Genomic DNA, 17,346 nt, shown 5'->3' with positions numbered 1-17,346 from the left:
GATATGAATAGGGAAAAAAAGGGGGCCAGAAAGGGCAAAAGAAAATTTTATACCGGTTGGTTTTTGGGTAGGTAGGTAAGGAAGGCTTTCTTCGGTTTGGATTTTCTTTTTTTTTCTTTTTTTTTTTTTTTTCATGGAGGTGGGATATTGAAACTATCCATCTATCTATCCATCTGTTTTTCTTTTAATTCCCCGCTATCTAATATTGAATGGATGGATGGATATCTTTGATTTTGATCTCTCTCTCATCTCTTCTTTTGGCGGGAGAGTACCTATATCCTTCTTGATTTCCTACATTTTTTTCTCATTTTGCTTATAATAATACCCATTTCCCCATTTGATGATATCCGGCCCAAATGAATGGATGGAATGACGATCTATCTATGACGGGTTTTTGGGGTGGGATTTCGAATGGCTTCTCACATTTAATATCATATTTACCTACTCTATTCATATTTTATTTTTAATATTTTATGTTTATTGAGTTCGTACCCTTCGTCGCATATTTATTTTTATATCTGTCTTCCTATCCTACATGCATTTGATCCTTTTCCCCTTCCCATTTCCGCATTTTATTTCTCATCTGCTCCCTTATGTCCTAGGATCGAGTTTAAGGGGTACCTAAAATGCAGGAGAGAAAGCAGGAGGGAAATGACCCCTGGGACCGGCGGCAGAAAAGTGATTTTGGTTTTGGATTGCTCTTCTTCAACTGCAAATCTCAGTTAGATATTGGCTTACTCTAATATTTTTTTTTTAACTTCTGTTTACTGGGAATTTCTATTCTTTGACTACTGGGAATGGGACGTTTTGATACACTTATGGCATTGTAAAAAGTTGTATATTTCTCAAAGCTTTCTGAAAAATGGAGTTCACAAGCAAAAATTATATAAAAGTACATGCCTGAATATCCAGCTAACAAAAAATTCCTTCTAATTACTCATACATAAAAGGAAGATGCAACAAAAATAAAACACCCCGTTCCAAAATCTAAAAGAGAATCGTACTAGTTAACTTCCCTCAATCAACACCGCCACCAGCCAGCCCTCCTTACCCCACCCTTTCCCCCAACCAAAACCAAAGCTACTTCCCACCACTAAACCATCCCCACAACCCTTCCTTTTCCTTCTTCCGTCTCTTCTCCTCTTCCTTTTTCCCCTTCCACCACCACCCGGCCACCGTGCCAGCTGCATAGCCACCCAAATGACTCCAATGATCCATCACGGGCATCCGCAGCCGAAACGGCAACACCACCAATGACGCAATTTCGATAAACACGATGACACTCAGGAATGTCGAGCCCTTGGCGGAGAAGGTCTCTTGCCAGGATTGCGGGAGGAGGGCAATGGTTAGTTTGTCGCTATTTTATGGGAGGGGTTAATGTTAGCGGTAGATCAAATTGTAAAGGGAATGGAGAGAGGGGAGGACGAACTTTGCATGTATCATGCACCAGGCGGCGACGAGGCCGGCAATGGCGCCTGAGGCGCCGAGGGAGGTTACGGTTAGTTTATTTTGGAGGACGTGGGCGGTTAGGGAGGTTAGGGAGGCGATGACGCCGGCAGAGAAATAGAGGGAGAGGAAGTCGGCGCGGCCGAGTTCTTCGTGGACTATTTTTGAAGGTTTGTTAGAGCCAGCGTTTCCTTTTAAAATTTACTAGACTTTGGGAGTTGAATTAAAGGAAAGGTGGGAGGTAATAGGATATGAATAATAGAGAATCATTGGCAATAAAGGTAAAACGTCACTTACGTCTTGTCCCGATGAACCACAAAATCAACATATTGGCACCTAGATGTCGGAATTGTTGGTGGCTGAATATGCTGCCGACAATGCTAATTGAGTACGGATACAACGGCACGCTGATGAAATATCGATTCAACATTCTCCAGGCGGGCGGGACGGCTCGCCACATGGCAAAGATGAGGACGTTTGCCCCAATGAGACCGATCACGGTTGCTGCGGCGGGGGGTGTATTGGGCATCAGGCGCTCCTGACGAGGTGCTGGCTCATAATTTTCGGCGAGGACACAGCAGAGGCCTATGGTAAGGAGTGTTATACAGAGAGAGGGGAGGATTCGGCTGGCCTGGTTGGTTTTTAGTTCCTTTAATTCCATTCTTCTCTAGTAAGGTTCTGATTGCGGCTTGAGACATACCTTCGAGAGTTTTGAGGTATCCAAATCCTTTGCTGTTGCCCGAAGATGATGTTTCTGCACCCAAGCCAACGCAGGACGGACATCCGGATCCGCACGAGGTTTAGCTAGAAGGGGGGTACCGGTTAGAAAAAGCCCAGCAAAACCATCACGGCAGATAAAAATTAAATGTGGAATGTGCAGAATATAGAAATACCTTCCATAACAGCGGCTTCCTCGAACTTCCGCAACTCCATATTTTTCTGAATGCTCCGCTTCAACTTTTCCCGATCCTTCGCCTCGCCTTCCAGCCACTCGCGTCTCCGCCGTTCATCATCCAACTTATTCTTTCGCTCGTTCGCCTCCCTCGTTTCCTGCAGGATACTTTTGCCATAAACATCCCCTTCCTTCTCTATGGGTTTATCGAACTTCCCACTCTGCGGTTTATACAGGCCAAGCGCTTGACCACGCTTGATCAGCTTCTGCTCCTCTGCAATTTCTTCTCGTTCAATACGCTTTAGAATCGCAGCATCTTCGTCCACGGGGTATCTTTTCCGCAGCCATTCTAGTCCTGCTATTATCGTATCCTCCGCCACAACATTCTTTATATCAGCGGGGAGATCGACATCGATGGTACCGGAGATACGACGTGCTTGGAGTATTCGTAGCATTCTGTTGCCCAGCGGTACTGAGATCTGCGACTCTGAACCAAATATTTGGTAGAGCTCCAGAGCAGAGAGATCGCGGGCTCTGAACCGAGCGCCATCTTCGCGTCTCTTGAGGGGCGGAGGAGATCGGGGTGCTCTGGCGGCGAAGGTAGCGGAAGAGGAGAATGTGCGGGACGGAAAGGAGATTCGACGGGAATGACACGATTGGAATATGCCTGTAGGTTTAGTTGGAGATAGTATATTCTGGAAGGGATTGGAAATATTCTGCAGGCTACTCATAGAGCGGGTTGCAAAATTCCGGCCGTCAGGCCATATCATCTGGAGAAGGGCGAGGGGAGCTGCTTGGGGAGATGGCGAGGAGCGAATGCCCATGCACGGTCTTCGCCATGCCACCGAGAAAACATTGTTCATCTCCCACAGCTCAAGAGAGATCTCATCTGGCTACAGAAACGGCTTTCAATATCGTGAGTTGTAATTGTAGGAGTCTGAATTTTTTGGCGGGAGAACTTTAGCGCGGAAATGCGGCTCCACCGGCGCCTATGTGCCGCTTATTAAGCGCGATTAGCGCCAGGTTTGCCTTTGATATGATGTTCAATTATAGCACCAAAAGGGCAAAATATCATAGCTACGCCGACATTGTTATGCTTATTTATGCATAACTAGCTATTAATTGGATCTCATGGCTAATTACATTGTATTAGAACCTGAGGTGGAGCTTCTTACACAATTTTCACAACTTGCACTGGTGTTGAGCCTCAAAAACGTCTTATGTCATCCCGCCTTCTACATAGCTTACTTCCAAATATCAACAACCTCACACCTCTCTTCTTTATCTTGAAAACACAGTTTTGCTTCACCCTTAAGGCTGTTGGGCCCATTAAGCTTACTTGAGTTGGTTTGATACTGAGTTTTACTTCCAGTTTCCCTTACCTGCCCCTCCATTCAGTCTGAAATTACCCCTCAATAGCAAGCTATCCACCCCACCTCAAATCCAAGCGTCTTCATTCTATTCCTATAGTTACGACCCCGACCATCACCACAGGACAAAACAAAATCAATTTCTAAAACAATGTCCGCCGCCTCCACCCCGATAACCCCACAAGCCTTCGCCGAAGCGCTAAAATCCCTTCCCCTCTCTTCCCTCTACGCCAAAGGCTCCGAGCTTCGCAACTCCATCGCCCACCTCCAGCGCTCAAACGATGAGTTGGCCCGGTACATAGCGGAAGAGTCACCGGACGGCCACGATAAGGACTGCGAAGATGCCATTAAGGAGAATGAGGTGGTTATTGTTCGTATGCAGGAGAGAATTGATCTTTTGAAGGTTGAAGTGGAGCGTAGGGGGAAGAGATGGAGTGAGGAGATGGAGATGGACATAGACATAGACGGGGACGGGGATATGAATGGTGGGGCTGAAGGGGATGTGGGCGTGGGCGTTGGGGTTGCTGACAGCGGGCCTACGGGAACGGGAACGGGAACGGAAACGGAAACGGAAACGGGGAGTGGGATAAATGCCGGTAACAATATCCTAAATGGAGATGCCCAAACAACGACGGGGCAACATGCTCAGCCCCTCAGTAATCAAAATAATAGCGCTGCTAGCGCGGGGCGGAATGGTTCTGGTGGTGATGATGAGATGCAGGGAAGTGAGGCTGGTGTGTATTTATGAGCTACGTTGCTCATCATTTCATCGTTATATTGCTGTCGATTGGATGTCTCGGCCCACTTCGCCTTTCCCTTGTTTTTAGGGTCAATATCGATAACATGGCCGAGACATGTTACGGGGTTTGATATTCTATTATTCGCCGTCGATTCCCGATGTGTCGCTTTTGGCCCCCTATTTATTTGTCAACTATCCTGCCGAGGAAATACGGACCCTGGCTCTGTGGCTGCCTGGCCTTATGAGGCGTCTGAAACATGCCTTCAGCCATCAGCCCTATTTGAGAACGGGGTGCCAGGAAGGTTGAACGAAGAGTTGGGTTGGAGGGTCAGGGGAGTTGTGTGATGTCGCTTCGCTTTCGCAAGGAAGTGTGCTTTAGGGTTTGGTTTATCGGAAAGTTATAATAGCCTGGTAGGGCGAGGAAATGTATCCGGGGCTAGCAGAAAGTGAAGAACAGGATCTACCCATGCCACCTATTTATTTATACTTAAAGAAACGGCCGGACTGCGTAATGTTTCCGTCGGGACAACGAAATGAGCCGGAAGCCGCAGTGACTTAAAAAGGCTTGTAGAAAGCTTAAACTTAATACATTGAGAAGCCTTGAGACATTAAAAAGAAAACAACCGTTGCAGGGTTTATTGCAGGATTTTGGTTGAATGTAACTAAGTCAGTGATTGCCGTCCTCGCCGAAGCGCAGCTCCCTCGAAAACAATTGTTTAATTTTAAATTGCCCGCTAGCTACCTGAGAAATTGATTGGCTGGTTGCTGGAGACATGCAAAATCAATATTTATGCGAAGAAAAAGCGAGCAGGGCAGTTTCAAAATGAGACTTTAAAATGGAGGGAGAAACGGAAAAATGGGAATCAAAGTGTAAAAAAGAAAATCCATGCAGACATATGCCCGTTCCCGAAGAACAAAATGAAATAACAAACGAAAAGAAACAAGGCCCAATAAACATAAGATATCTGGGTCGAGGGCTTCAATAGCTTTAAAAAAAATCGCCAATAAGAATAATGAAACGGGATATGCCCAGTTTGGCCTTCTCTCCCCTGAGTGACAAATATGATTAACGCCCTTGACTTTATGATATGCGTCTCCATTCCCACATTGCAATCCATAGTTAGGTCTCTAATTGGAAGGTGCAGTGGTAGGAGCAGGAGGGCCAGCAGGTGTAGGCGTCGACAACGACGTCTGTTGAGCCCAATGGCCAGCGAGTGCTTCTGGAGGGATCTTCTCTTGCTTGATGTAGATGTCGATCAAAGGTTGCATGGGCTCCATTTCCTTGTCTGCAACAAGTTTGTAGTACTTCGCGACAGTCACGAAATGCACGAAGCACATATTAAGAACTTCATGCTTGTTGATGTGGAAGAAGGGATTTTCCCAATGACCATGGTACAAATGCGCATAACAACGGAACATTTGCTTCATGATTCCCTGGCAATCTTTGTAGAAGGTTTGGGGGAATCCACTGCTCTTGCCAATCCAATCTTGGGTAGATGGGTTGGTAGGTGGGGTAGAACTTGTGCCGCTCGGATCACTCGATGACACAATTGGTGTTGTTCCTACAGGAGTGCTCTCTGTGGGAAACATCACTGGGTCATGGATTTTACTGACGATCCATTTTTCAACTCTGTTGATGAATTTGGGGGCAGATATCCTAGCCGCTCTGCCATCGACCAGCCAGGTGTAGGTCAGGCTAACAAAGAAAAGAGGTCAAGTCAGTATAATCGGGGTAGTAGTAGATTGCGGGGAAGGCTAATTCAGCTTACCGGCCTGCAGACATGGTAGGACAAGTGTTTTCATTGCATATAGGGAGGCCGGTTAGGCCATTTATTTCCTGAATAACTTGAAGCATGCCATGGAGAAGACGATTTTGCTCCACAACTAGAATATTGAGTTTCAATTAGCAGGTGTTTCAGGGAACGACACCAAAAATAACCCCAAAGGCCCGACATACTCTGATGTGCCAACCATTCGCCAAGCTCGACGTTCTTGGGACAAGCGCAGAGAGTCAGAAAATTGCCTTTGACGTTAAGCATAGCATACTTCTCCTGGAAGAAGTACTTGGTCGAATCATTGTCGTTCGTAACGCTGTCGACGCTGAAAGTGGAAGAAATTGAGGGAGAATTCATGAGACCGGACGAATGAGAATACCCTGCTGGCGGTTGATTCTGAGCACCGTTATTCAGCCTCGGGGGGTTATTGTTGTTATTGTTGTTATTGTTGTTATTGTTGTTGTTGTTTTTGTTCGACCCCCGGCCAAACCCCTGGCGGCTATTGTCGCACAGTGGTCAAGTCAGCAGGTGAGGCTTTAAATAAATAGGTTTCAAATTCAGGGGGCCAGAGACAAGCATCGTAGTAGAGTTTGGCAGCACGAGGTGGTATGGAGGAGGGATGTAAAGTAGCAACAAAGAACCAGAACTGTGGGCAGTAACAAGACAAAGACAGCGCTGCAGCATCCCTGAGGCCTGGCTGGCGGGGGAAGAGAAAGAGGCGGGATACCTACACACTCTGGAAGAACGTCGCCATGATTCAGATCACACGCAGCCAGGGAAACTCTAGTCTCGACACAAACAAATGGCAGTCAGAGCATCCCAGGTTAGCAATGACAGATGGCTAACACAGCCGATGCACACTCAAAGAGGGGGACAAAAAGCCGTTGCTGGAGAGTTGGATACAGCGGATTGTTTGGCTGCAACTTTTGGTTGGAGAGACAGCTGGAACATCCAAACCGCTTATGTCATCGCGAACATGGCGGATTATCTTATTTCCGATATTGATAAGGGACTTTCTATATCGGGTTTAGCGCCACTGACCTCAACTTTCTCTCTGTCGCAAGTTGACGACGGGGATGGGGATAAGTCAATCCGAGCTTGCTTCTCCCTTTGAAACAACGTTTTTTCGCGTCAATACAGTCTACATTGTGGACTAATACACCCGCGATCCTGAATTTTCTTTCGGATCTGAAATATTCCAGCAAGCAGAGGGGTTAGAGCTACTCAGCTCTGCAGGAGCTATCCTTTAGCTTCCTCGCCATGTCTTCGGATGACGATCACCAAAGTCAACTTTCGGAGGAGAACGAGCGAAAACATGCTTCTGATGCCTCCGAAAGGGGAGCTAATGACGCCTTGAACTTTGACGATGAGCAAATTAACGGAGATGACGACGCAGACCTTTTTGGTTCTGAATCAGAGCCTGACGAGTACGTTTATTTTTTTCCCCTTGTGTTTTACTACCAGGAAAAGGAAACGGCAGCTAACTATATATTAGGCACAAGCCGCGGAGACTCGATGATGAGGAACTGGATTCTGGCGATGACGAAGGTCGCTATGACCGGCTTGGCTCCCCCATGGATGAGGATGGAATGAACTATACGGAGTCGTTAAACGTCATGGACCTGAGTCTCAGTCGTGTACCAGAACCAGAATCTACAGACGGAGAGGTACTGTGCTTTTCTGTATCAGATATTATTTCCGTGAGATGTTGTACTAAAACCAGCTCCTGCAGGTCTACACTTTGGCCATACCAAATTTCCTCGCTATTGAGTCCGAAGACTTCAACCCAGAAACATATGTTGCTCCGCCCTTTAACTCAGCATCTACATCCCTCTGTTGGCGCTATGATCCAAACGATGGTGAGATGCTTCAATCGAATGCTCGGATTGTCCGCTGGTCAGACGGTTCATTGACCCTCCAACTTGCATCGAATCCAAAGGAGCAATATCGAATGCCATCTAAAAGGCTCGCTCGTTCTAACAAGGCGCGAAAAGCTACTGACTACGATTCTGAGTTGGATGCACACGCTTATCTCGGCGCAGCTGCTGAAGCTTCTTCAGTGTTCCGTATTACCTCTCACCTTACGTCGTCGCTAAGCGTCCTTCCAACAACGGTGGAAACCGACGACGCTGTCCAACGGCTCAAAGAGTCATTGGAAGCTGCTGCGAGGGGTGCAAAAAAGAACCCGGATGGCACTGTCACCATGTTTGACGTCGCTGAAGACCCAGAATTGGCCAAGAAACGTGCTGAGCTTGCAGAGCGTGAGAAATTGCGAGCAGATCGTAAGCGTCAGCTGGCCGCAGACCGTGATCTTGACCGAGGAAGGCGTGTCGGTATTTCCTATAGAACCGGAGGAGGTGGGCTCACTGTTGCTGGATTAGAAGGCGACGATGATATGTTGACCACCAGAGCCCGTGGCGCAAAGAAACCCAAACGGAGACCTAATCGTCGCGGGGAGATATATTCCGATGAGGAAGATGAGTACGATCGAAGAGGACGGACAAGGGAAGATGAGTATGACGAAGATGACGGTTTCCTGGTTGGTAGCGATGAAGAACCAGAGATTATGGAGGATGAAGACGAAGAGGAAGAAGAATTTGAAGACGGAGATGCCGATGCCGAAGGAGAAGTTGATGAGGAAGCGCCACAGAAACCATCAAAGAGAGAGCCCTCACCAAAAAGGTCACCAGTGGAGACCCTTCGGAAAAGTGCTGAACCTGAAGTTGGATCACCGCCTGCCAGGAAGAAAAATCGATATGTCGTTGATGATGATGAAGATGATGAGTAAGGAGGGCAGATCTTGTGCCTGGAACAACAATAATGCCCTCTTCGCCTCTCCTTCCTCTCTGGCCGTTGGCAGCACAACCACTGACGCCGTATTTTGCTTCTAATAATAATATTTTATGGGAATTAATATAAAAGCGGAACCCGAAATGATACTTGGCCCCCAATAAAACTCGCGTCCCACTTCCCGAGCGCTACAGAAGCGCAAAACCCCTTGACAGCCCCGCGGCAGATCTATGCTTGGGGATGTCAACCGGCCTTGTACAATATTTTTGTTCGCCTGCATAATTTTTCACCCTTTACTTGGACACTACAAAACTTGGCGCTTATCCCACGCATGACGTCTAGACTTCGGGTATTGTGATCATGCGGAAATGGAAACCAAAAATTAAAATGACAATACAAACTGTTCAACAATGAGATCCCCTTTGCCCTTTCCAGTTTTATTCTAAAACCCTCTTGAAATTCCTAAGATAAGAGCATTCTCTTTGCAAATATATTGTGACAAGGTTCTTCGCCACCACCCTTGATGTGTGTCAAATCAGCAATCTCTCAATACTTGCAAGAATTATGCTTCGTTGTTTTCACTTGGCATTGGTGGAAAATCTGATAACAACCCCGACAAGGAGCCTGAACCCTCAGTCCTCACCATCCCTCCCTTTCAACGCCAGGGCATTATTTCCCCTCAAAGCCTTACTCCCCTACAAGCCAAGAAATAGATGGAAAAAGAAAAGCAAAGAACAGAGCTAGCACTCAAACCCAACTAGCATTCTTCCTCCCTTTTCTTTTCTGGCCCCCACCCAACTCGTAGAAAGGCTAGAAGCCACCCAGTTTCAAACCCCACATCATGAAACTTGTTGGAATAACTAGTAAAATGGAAATAATAAAATCGGGCTTTGAGGTATCAGCCATAACATCCCCGCGTTCTCAAGAGGGCTTTGCATTAGCTTCGTTCGCATCTGGATACCACCATAGTAGCTCCTATGTATCCTCGAGTCCCTCGGATGAAGAACACGCATGTAACCCTTTTTGTTTTTCTTGCTTCGTTCCCAAGTTTTCTTAGCCAAAAACTAGGGCTAAGTTACTTATTTTCGTTGTTACTCTCATTTAGTTTTTAATTGTTTTCCATACATACATATACTGGAAAGACAGCTGAAAAACAAAAGCAACTATCACCAAGGGTCATGCTTATTTGATCTAGGCAGTGGAGGAAGACCTGTAAGGAAAGAATAAACTTTTAGCGCAGCACACAAATCCATGGCGATCCGGTCATATATAGTAACAATGGGGTTTTTTTTTTTTTTTTTTTTTTTTTTTTTTTTTTTAAAAAAAAAAAAAAAGTTTTAGCTAGAAGAAACTGCTTGGTGGTTATTTTCACTCCATTTCAGAACAAGTCATGAGATATTTTCATTTGCCTTTTCTTAATCGCCTCTCATCTTTGCTTGCGACATAGCGGTCAATTCATTAATAATCATACCTGCATACAAGTCAGGCTAGCTTTGGACTATTAATAATTATAATAAATATTGAACAAGGCAAGGCAGTAGTTATCCTCGATGATCCGAATGTGCCAAACAAACCGGCAGCTCATGTCCCTCGCGTCCCCCTTCCAACCTCTTGTCCCCCTCCCATTCCCCCCACTATCAAAACACATCCCACCAGACGGGAAAGATCATACGACCCCAATCCCTATACCCCGGGAACTCCAACTTCTTCACTCCTCACAGCACAGTTTCACAGTCCCAAAGGCGCAGAACTGCCCAGATGACATGCGGGCACACTCCGGATCATGGCATGTTCCGTCATCGTTGGAAGTAGACGCGCAAAATGGCTTCTCATCGCGGGGACATCGGGCATTACAGAAGGGGGCTGTGCCATACCACCGCTTCTTAGCTGTTGCTGTCGTTATGGCGGTGGAAAGGACGCAGAGGACGACCAGGGAGAATTTCATGCTTGGGGGGTTATTTGGCTGGTTTATGTTGGGTTGGTTTTGGGGCTTTTCACTTTTTTGCGTTTGTAGCTTGTTAGCAAGCTATCCTGGTAAGGGTGTCAAAAGGAAGTCCTCGGTGTCCCATAAATATTTATTGACAGACGGTTAGATGCAAGATGTGGAGATTCTTTTCGGAATCATCGCGGAGTTGGGCACTAGCTGCTTACACTGCAGAATTTCTAGGCTGATACACGCGTGCTTTTGAGATGCCTGTTCAAAGCAGTCCGACGGAATTCTGAGCAATTGGGGGGATTTTTGGTTTTTCCAATCTAGATAGAAAATTAGCGCTCTGACGTCCATATGTCAAGTTTCGACTCGGGAAAAAGGTTGCAACCTTACATTTGCAAGAAGCGCGTTCTCATGACATGTACGTAATAATGTACATGTAGCTCTGTAGATATCTAAGAGTTGTGATATTCGCAGGATTGGAGAAAGTACATATTCTCCCTGGGGGCCCCCTACCTCTATCAATGCCATTGTGACTCCTTTCCCATGTTTTAATTGTGTGGAAGAACCTTGGGACGGGCGTTCATGTGGAATGCATGACTGCAAGTATTTGTTTGTTCTCTGAGAACATTTCAACTCGAGATGCAGCGGAATCTTGCAGACTTGAATTTCAGCTTCCTGCTAGATTTTCACTAGCAGCAAAATCACCTGGTCTGTTTTACCGTGCCCTTCTCTTGCATACCATTTACCCCGCAAGTGTGGAACCAAATCGTACATACATACATAGTATAGCGGCACACAGGTTGCCTGTCTGTTGCAAACGGGCCGGTTTGACTTGTTACACTGCATCGAATCGAGCTGCAAAATCAGATTCATATCCCCCTGTTTATGTGCTTCTTTTTGCAAAACCAGTTAGTCAGTTCTTCATCCCCTCTCAACATGCCATGCACTAAAAGCTGCAATACCCTTCAACCAAAGGAGGCCAAACCACCTTCGCTCTGTGCGGATAATCGGGCTGAATACGTCCAGGCGTCCTCCTCCCTGATGATGCTTACTGGACTGATAGGGAGGAAGGGCTCTCCTCACCCACCCCGGTTCGGATAAGCAAGACCAGACCGAGGTTGTGAATCTCAATCTCAGCGTCTGATTCGAGGAAAGACGAGCAGCAAGCTACAATATTTTAAACGCGACGGGACAAGCCAATGCAGGGGCTCTTTTGGGGTGGGGGAGGGGGGTTCGACAAAAAGCATAAATCTAAATTCAGTGTAAAATATCCGCCATAGGGCCACAATATGAGTGGCGTATATCGGAGCGAATATGCAGGAAGAATGACAGACCCTTGGAGTGAACTTATCCCTGTCATCATTTGTGGTTTGAAAGAAGTTGCATTGGGAATGAAATCACTTCCGCTGTACTCCGTCCGTTAGTAGTACGCAGTAAGTTGATGGATGTAAGCCATTATAAGCCACTACGCTCTGTTCGTGCAACGTTTCCGCAACCGGTCAGTGCGAAGCTTGGCATGAACTTAGCGCCGCAGGGCCTTCCTTATATGGTTAGACCTCAACTAACTTGTTAAACCTGATTATTACATAATCTGAATCTGATTAGTTAACTAACTATAAACAGCCACAATCTGGGCATTTTTAAGCCTAGATAGAAATTATTTTACGGATAGTCGATAAGTCAGTTCTTGACAGGAAATGATAGTCGGTTCTTTTTGAACAGAGTTCTGGCCGTGTTCAAAAAGAACGGGCAGAATAATAGAGCTATTCTTTTTACCTCATTTAGTTTTAGAGAAGCTTCACTTTTCACCTCTGATTGACACTAAAAACACTAGAAAAGTCAAATCTTGATTACTCATTCATTTTCAAAAATACCATCTGTATTTTTGCTTGTATTGATCAAAACAAGTGTATGACTGACTTGTGCACCGAACAGGCTCTTTTGTTGGCGTTTGCAGGATCCATCTCGTAACGCTATAACTACTTATTATTACTCAACCGATTAGCACTCAAATGATTTGGAAAGAAACAGAGGTAAATGATCCTGATTGCGGGGGTTGAGAAGATGTTGTGTTGCTATAATTATTTTCTATCCGCCAATCTCGGAGTTGCTGTCAGGAGCTGCTCCGACTCGCTACCTATCCGGGCGCCCCCCACTCAGTGCAATATCATGAGAATATATTTACGCCGTTAGCATTAAAGCTCGCAACAGCGGCAATACCGGGTACCTCCCCTTATGTCCGGCATTTAGAACAAGGGAAAGGAGGTAACATAATGATATCAGGGTAGCCTTGAGCGAGTTTTCGAAAAAGTTTGGGGGCCGCAAAAAAAAAAAAAAAAAAAAAAAAAAAAAAAAAAAAAAAAAAAAGCCACCGTTTTGGTTCAGCGGTGAGATTGATCTGCCTATTTAAGTTATTACTACTCCGTATATGGTATGGAGTTAACGGGTTTGCAGGTTCGGGAGATCTATCCACGGCGGAGGTATGTATGTAGATACATATAACTCTGTATAGCGTATTCCATACCGGTAGTTCAATGGAAGCCGGATCGGCTGGGCGGGCCTCGGAGCTTAGGGCCACTCGTATTTTTCCCAGCTCCCCGATCAAGATCTCACACTGTCAGAACTACGGAGTATAGCAGGCGTGAGCTACGTCGGGATAGCCGTGGGTTTCACGTACGGCAGTAAAATGCTAACTAATTATATACTGTACAAAGTTCACGCTTGCCAAACGGCTGCTGGACTCCGGAATTCGGGGTCCGATTCATGGTTGATCTACTCTGTATCTTTGTCCGAACGGCCAGGATCCGCGGGCTATTCGGCCATTCGGTGCTCGATAAATTTTGTCCACGGACATGACATGATTCTGGGGGGGGGGGGGGGCCCTTGACGGTGTTGGTTCCCACTTTCGCTAGGGTTTCAAGAATCGAAGAGGTGGCACGAGGCCTGAACGCCGCCACGATTCGCTTCTCCAGAAAAGAAGCCTAGGAGATAGGCAGATTGGTATGTCCATTCCATACTTTCCTCGGCTTAGTGAGATACCAGAGTTGCTGTTGCTCCTATATGGATCCGCTAAAGCTGTGGCACTATGAATAGCTTGTCAAAGTGGGTTTCGAGTCGAAAGTGGTATCGTAGAGATCGATGCGAAACCATACCATACCTGCTCCTAGCGAAGAGCCTTGCTAGCTCGTTGGCGGCCGGGAAAACAAGGGTTAGCTTCCTGACCCAGGGGTGGGGGGGAGAGGGAGTGTTGTGTATACGTGTGTGTATTATTATTATTATTTGTGTCTGTCTGTGGGTAGTTAGCAGCTAGTGTGATCGCGCTAGAAGGTCGGAGATATCGTACGGAGAGAGAGGGTTAACTTATTTAGCCTCTTAACTGTGAAGAAACACACGCATGGCGGCGCTAAGATTGCATGGTCTTCTGGAACGGCCATGGAAGTGCCATATCTTTATCCTTACTCGGCGTCATTGACTGATATTCCCTGGGCGAGGGTATGGACGCTGTCCAGTGAGCCCTCTGTAAGGCCGAGGGAGCCTTGCTTTTACAGTTTCGCCGAACTTCCCCTTATCTTTCGGCTCTGTTGTATGCTACATGTACATAAATTATGTGGCTAAAGTTCCATGGCAAAGTAGATTTATAGATTCGCTAGGTTGCACACGATGCAAAGGTCACTTACTAACTGTATGTACGTCAAGGTAGGGAGAAAATAGCTACAGAAGATCCTTCTGAAAACCAAGGGTAGACGAGGGAAGAGGAAAACGCGAACAAAAGAAAACATACGCATGCCGTCTATGTTTTTGGCGGGTTATCAGGTAAGAAAAGCTCGGAGGGAAATGGATAAAGGAAAGAAAAAAAGAGCAAAGAAGAAGAGAAACAAGAAAACATCAAATGCCCAGGAAATGCCTATCTACCAATAATCTTTCGTAGCAGGAGCTCAGAAGCAAGAGAAATAAATGCCCAGAATAAAGTAATATGAAGGAAAACAAATAGAAAGTAAAGTAAGAGAGAAAAACCACGAAAGCACAAAATCATCCCATCATCTCTTCGTCACTGAACTCAAACCGCTCTATCACCTGCCTGGCTGTACCTGCTGTGCGGGTACACCAATATTCGGCATCTTGCTGTCGGTCAGCCTCACCTGCGGGCTGGTCACCGCTCGTCCTGAACACTCCCGCTCCCGCTCCTGTTCCCCCTCGGCACGCAGACGGGGGTCTGGGCTGGGCGTGCCACAACCGCTGCCTAGTCTCCAGCTCCTCGATCAGAGCGAGCAGGCTAGGGCTTTCTGCGCTCTCCTCTTGAACAGAATCAACCATAGGAGTAACAGCGCAGCCGATTACTGCATGCCTGACAACATGGCGCAGCCATCGCTTCCACCGCCGCTGTCGCTCGCCGGGGTCTGAAGGTAGAGAGGCAATGAAGGATGGGCAGAGAACGTCTCTACCCAATTGCTCCGCGTCCATTTGCGAGATCTTGAACCAGGTGTCCCCGATCACGTTGAGAAGGCTTCCAAGTATCATCAGATTCTGCACGGAGCTGTGGAAGGCCTGGGGGCATATTTCACAGTATATGACCCCTCTGGCATTACGTGCTGCGTTGTAAAGCGTAGATAAGGTTTGCGATGAGGGCGGAAAGCAAGTGATCGTGGACAGAGAGTTGAGACATAGATACATATAGGAGACACATGAGCATGGCGCGAGAGGTTGTACTTGCCGATACACTTCAGGGCTTGTTACGGGGACCGAACCTAGCGGGAAAGGAGTTGACGTCGTTGGTGGGGTGAACACGTCGATGCTGGAGGAGTGCGAGTAAGATGGTGGTGTTGGATAAGGCGAAGATGGTACTTGGATGGAAGCCTGTCCGTCACCCTGTTCCCCGTACATCGGGTTGCTAGAGACACTTAGGCTTGGTGACATCATATATGAGGTATATGGAGTGTCCATGGCAGCTCCAGGGACTAGCGGCGCCTGTACCATCCCAGGAACAAATCGTGAATAATCAGGAAATTGTGGTGCAATAACTGCGGTATGTGCATCTTCCTGTCGCACCCTGGACTTTGGCGGGCGGCCCATCGGTTTCTGGATAGAGTAATGGCAGTATAGGTTCTGCTTCACGCATCGACTACAGCCGCCGGCTTCGCCAGAGCATTTCAACTTCCGCTGTCCTGATATCACTCATCATTAATGAGGAAACATCAATATGCTGTTGTAGGGCGATTTGTAAGACTTACTACATTCATCACAAGCGGCATGCCTCTTGCGAGAAACGCTTGATTTCGTCATAGGGCCGGCTGAAGGATTACGTGAGAGCGACATTCTTATTTCTGCAATGGCTGCCATTATGGAGGAAAAGGAAAATCCCGAATCAAAACTAAAGGGAAGGCGACGGATTATATACAGTTTTGTGACATCCCAAAGCCTTACTCTCTAAAAATGAAGAAAGATATTTCAAATCTAGGGCTCCAGCCAGTAAACTTACTCTAGAGAAACTCGCCAAGTTGTTCGCCGGCTAGAGGTTTGCGCCTTACCCTTCCTAATAAGCCACATCATTAAGGATCGACCTGGTTTGCCTAAACTCAGCTGTACCGATATCATTACCGTCTTCACTTGAATTTGCCGGGACGAGGTTTCCAGCCATCAGTCAAGGAAGGTGTAATAATAATGTGTAATGTAAGCAAGGTGTCTTGGCCCTGTTCACAATATGGCACGATATTCGTCTCTGCAATGAATTTCGTCCCGAGGGTTCAGTTTCATCACGATGATAGCGAATGAGCAATGCCAGGGTGGAACTCCTCCCCTGCATTCCATCAGTTGAGTAAACCATGTAGGTGCTGTGCTAGCCATATATTATCCCTGGGATCCCTGGGATCCACTGCCGGACTGGAGAAGCGCAAATGCAACCGTTGCTCTATATCCTATTAATGGAACTCGAACTTGATTGCTTTCCAATAACGGCCCCGAAACAGGCTAAATTAAGAATAGCTTAAAAATACCTGGTTGAGGAGAGGAGAGGAGAGGAGGGATTCACTCGCCAACTCGTTATTATTAAAAGAGCCTGGACAAAATAATAATAATAGTTAAATAAATAACTTAGTTAATAATGTCGCGGTTGGTTTGGCCCCTGGCGTTAGGGTTAAGGAGCGCCCGATGAGGAAATGCTGAAATCTAAATGTGGAACACGGCGAGCCACGTGACCGCCGCCAGCCGCACAGCCCTTCCCAGGATTTCAGAAGGGTTAGGCAATAGGCAAACCAGCGACAGAGGAAACGGGACTAACAATGCAAGGTTCTGAGCTTATTTAGTATTTAATTATCCCGTCGGCTGCTAGCGGGGCCGGTGGATGACTCGACTTGTATATTATTATTATTAAGCTAACATTAATCCGTGGTTAATATAAGTAACTA

At 46.6% G+C, this 17,346-nt stretch overlaps 6 protein-coding genes across 6 annotated transcripts; 2 read left to right on the top strand and 4 right to left on the bottom strand.

Annotated features, from left to right (window-relative positions):
* Nucleotides 1-903: 903 nt before the first annotated feature.
* Nucleotides 904-3,346, bottom strand: BDBG_03917 (rhomboid family protein). The gene is made up of 5 exons (XM_002625812.2): nucleotides 2,340-3,346; nucleotides 2,147-2,250; nucleotides 1,744-2,077; nucleotides 1,430-1,604; nucleotides 904-1,357 (listed from the first exon to the last, which is right to left on the bottom strand). Exons 1-5 carry the CDS (start codon nucleotides 3,199-3,201, stop codon nucleotides 1,081-1,083), a joined length of 1,752 nt encoding a protein of 583 aa, XP_002625858.2. The 5' UTR covers nucleotides 3,202-3,346; the 3' UTR covers nucleotides 904-1,080.
* Nucleotides 950-5,550, top strand: BDBG_03916 (uncharacterized protein). The gene is made up of 2 exons (XM_031721455.1): nucleotides 950-2,080; nucleotides 2,141-5,550. Exon 2 carries the CDS (start codon nucleotides 3,860-3,862, stop codon nucleotides 4,454-4,456), a length of 597 nt encoding a protein of 198 aa, XP_031578014.1. The 5' UTR covers nucleotides 950-2,080; nucleotides 2,141-3,859; the 3' UTR covers nucleotides 4,457-5,550.
* On the bottom strand, nucleotides 4,769-7,146 carry BDBG_03915 (protein kinase activator Mob2). The gene is made up of 4 exons (XM_002625810.2): nucleotides 6,954-7,146; nucleotides 6,405-6,721; nucleotides 6,217-6,331; nucleotides 4,769-6,143 (listed from the first exon to the last, which is right to left on the bottom strand). Exons 1-4 carry the CDS (start codon nucleotides 6,974-6,976, stop codon nucleotides 5,576-5,578), a joined length of 1,023 nt encoding a protein of 340 aa, XP_002625856.1. The 5' UTR covers nucleotides 6,977-7,146; the 3' UTR covers nucleotides 4,769-5,575.
* A 129-nt stretch (nucleotides 7,147-7,275) lies between these two features.
* On the top strand, nucleotides 7,276-12,141 carry BDBG_03914 (uncharacterized protein). The gene is made up of 3 exons (XM_002625809.2): nucleotides 7,276-7,649; nucleotides 7,718-7,889; nucleotides 7,955-12,141. Exons 1-3 carry the CDS (start codon nucleotides 7,483-7,485, stop codon nucleotides 9,008-9,010), a joined length of 1,395 nt encoding a protein of 464 aa, XP_002625855.1. The 5' UTR covers nucleotides 7,276-7,482; the 3' UTR covers nucleotides 9,011-12,141.
* On the bottom strand, nucleotides 7,828-12,402 carry BDBG_03913 (uncharacterized protein). The gene is made up of 3 exons (XM_031721454.1): nucleotides 11,336-12,402; nucleotides 11,164-11,265; nucleotides 7,828-11,009 (listed from the first exon to the last, which is right to left on the bottom strand). Exon 3 carries the CDS (start codon nucleotides 10,955-10,957, stop codon nucleotides 10,721-10,723), a length of 237 nt encoding a protein of 78 aa, XP_031578013.1. The 5' UTR covers nucleotides 10,958-11,009; nucleotides 11,164-11,265; nucleotides 11,336-12,402; the 3' UTR covers nucleotides 7,828-10,720.
* Nucleotides 12,403-14,543: 2,141 nt separating this feature from the next.
* Nucleotides 14,544-17,165, bottom strand: BDBG_03912 (C6 finger domain-containing protein). The gene is made up of 2 exons (XM_002625807.2): nucleotides 16,174-17,165; nucleotides 14,544-16,107 (listed from the first exon to the last, which is right to left on the bottom strand). The coding sequence occupies exons 1-2, from the start codon at nucleotides 16,280-16,282 to the stop codon at nucleotides 14,975-14,977; spliced, it is 1,242 nt and encodes a 413-aa protein (XP_002625853.1). The 5' UTR covers nucleotides 16,283-17,165; the 3' UTR covers nucleotides 14,544-14,974.
* Between the last annotated feature and the right edge of the window lie 181 nt (nucleotides 17,166-17,346).

This window comes from Blastomyces gilchristii (assembly GCF_000003855.2).
Source record: "Blastomyces gilchristii SLH14081 genomic scaffold supercont1.6, whole genome shotgun sequence".
Taxonomy (NCBI): Eukaryota; Fungi; Ascomycota; class Eurotiomycetes; order Onygenales; family Ajellomycetaceae; genus Blastomyces; species Blastomyces gilchristii.
The sequence above is the reverse complement of the archived record's forward strand: the minus strand, read 5'-3'. Positions and strand labels throughout refer to the sequence as shown.

Bases quoted from the DNA above. Each gene is read 5' to 3' on its own strand.
- BDBG_03917 (XM_002625812.2), bottom strand. From the start codon at position 3,201: ATGAACAATGTTTTCTCGGTGGCATGGCGAAGACCGTGCATGGGCATT. The intron at 2,078-2,146 runs GTATGTCTCAAG...AAAACCAACCAG, and splicing joins ATACCTCAAAACTCTCGAAG to GCCAGCCGAATCCTCCCCTC. The intron at 1,358-1,429 runs GTTCGTCCTCCC...CCCATAAAATAG, and splicing joins TGGTGCATGATACATGCAAA to CGACAAACTAACCATTGCCC.
- BDBG_03916 (XM_031721455.1), top strand. From the start codon at position 3,860: ATGTCCGCCGCCTCCACCCCGATAACCCCACAAGCCTTCGCCGAAGCG.
- BDBG_03915 (XM_002625810.2), bottom strand. From the start codon at position 6,976: ATGGCGACGTTCTTCCAGAGTGT. The intron at 6,332-6,404 runs GTATGTCGGGCC...TCAATATTCTAG, and splicing joins CGAATGGTTGGCACATCAGA to TTGTGGAGCAAAATCGTCTT. The intron at 6,144-6,216 runs GTAAGCTGAATT...TTTCTTTGTTAG, and splicing joins CCTACCATGTCTGCAGGCCG to CCTGACCTACACCTGGCTGG.
- BDBG_03914 (XM_002625809.2), top strand. From the start codon at position 7,483: ATGTCTTCGGATGACGATCACCAAAGTCAACTTTCGGAGGAGAACGAG. The intron at 7,650-7,717 runs GTACGTTTATTT...ACTATATATTAG, and splicing joins TCTGAATCAGAGCCTGACGA to GCACAAGCCGCGGAGACTCG. The intron at 7,890-7,954 runs GTACTGTGCTTT...CAGCTCCTGCAG, and splicing joins CAGAATCTACAGACGGAGAG to GTCTACACTTTGGCCATACC.
- BDBG_03913 (XM_031721454.1), bottom strand. From the start codon at position 10,957: ATGAAATTCTCCCTGGTCGTCCTCTGCGTCCTTTCCACCGCCATAACG.
- BDBG_03912 (XM_002625807.2), bottom strand. From the start codon at position 16,282: ATGGCAGCCATTGCAGAAATAAGAATGTCGCTCTCACGTAATCCTTCA. The intron at 16,108-16,173 runs GTAAGTCTTACA...GAGTGATATCAG, and splicing joins TGCCGCTTGTGATGAATGTA to GACAGCGGAAGTTGAAATGC.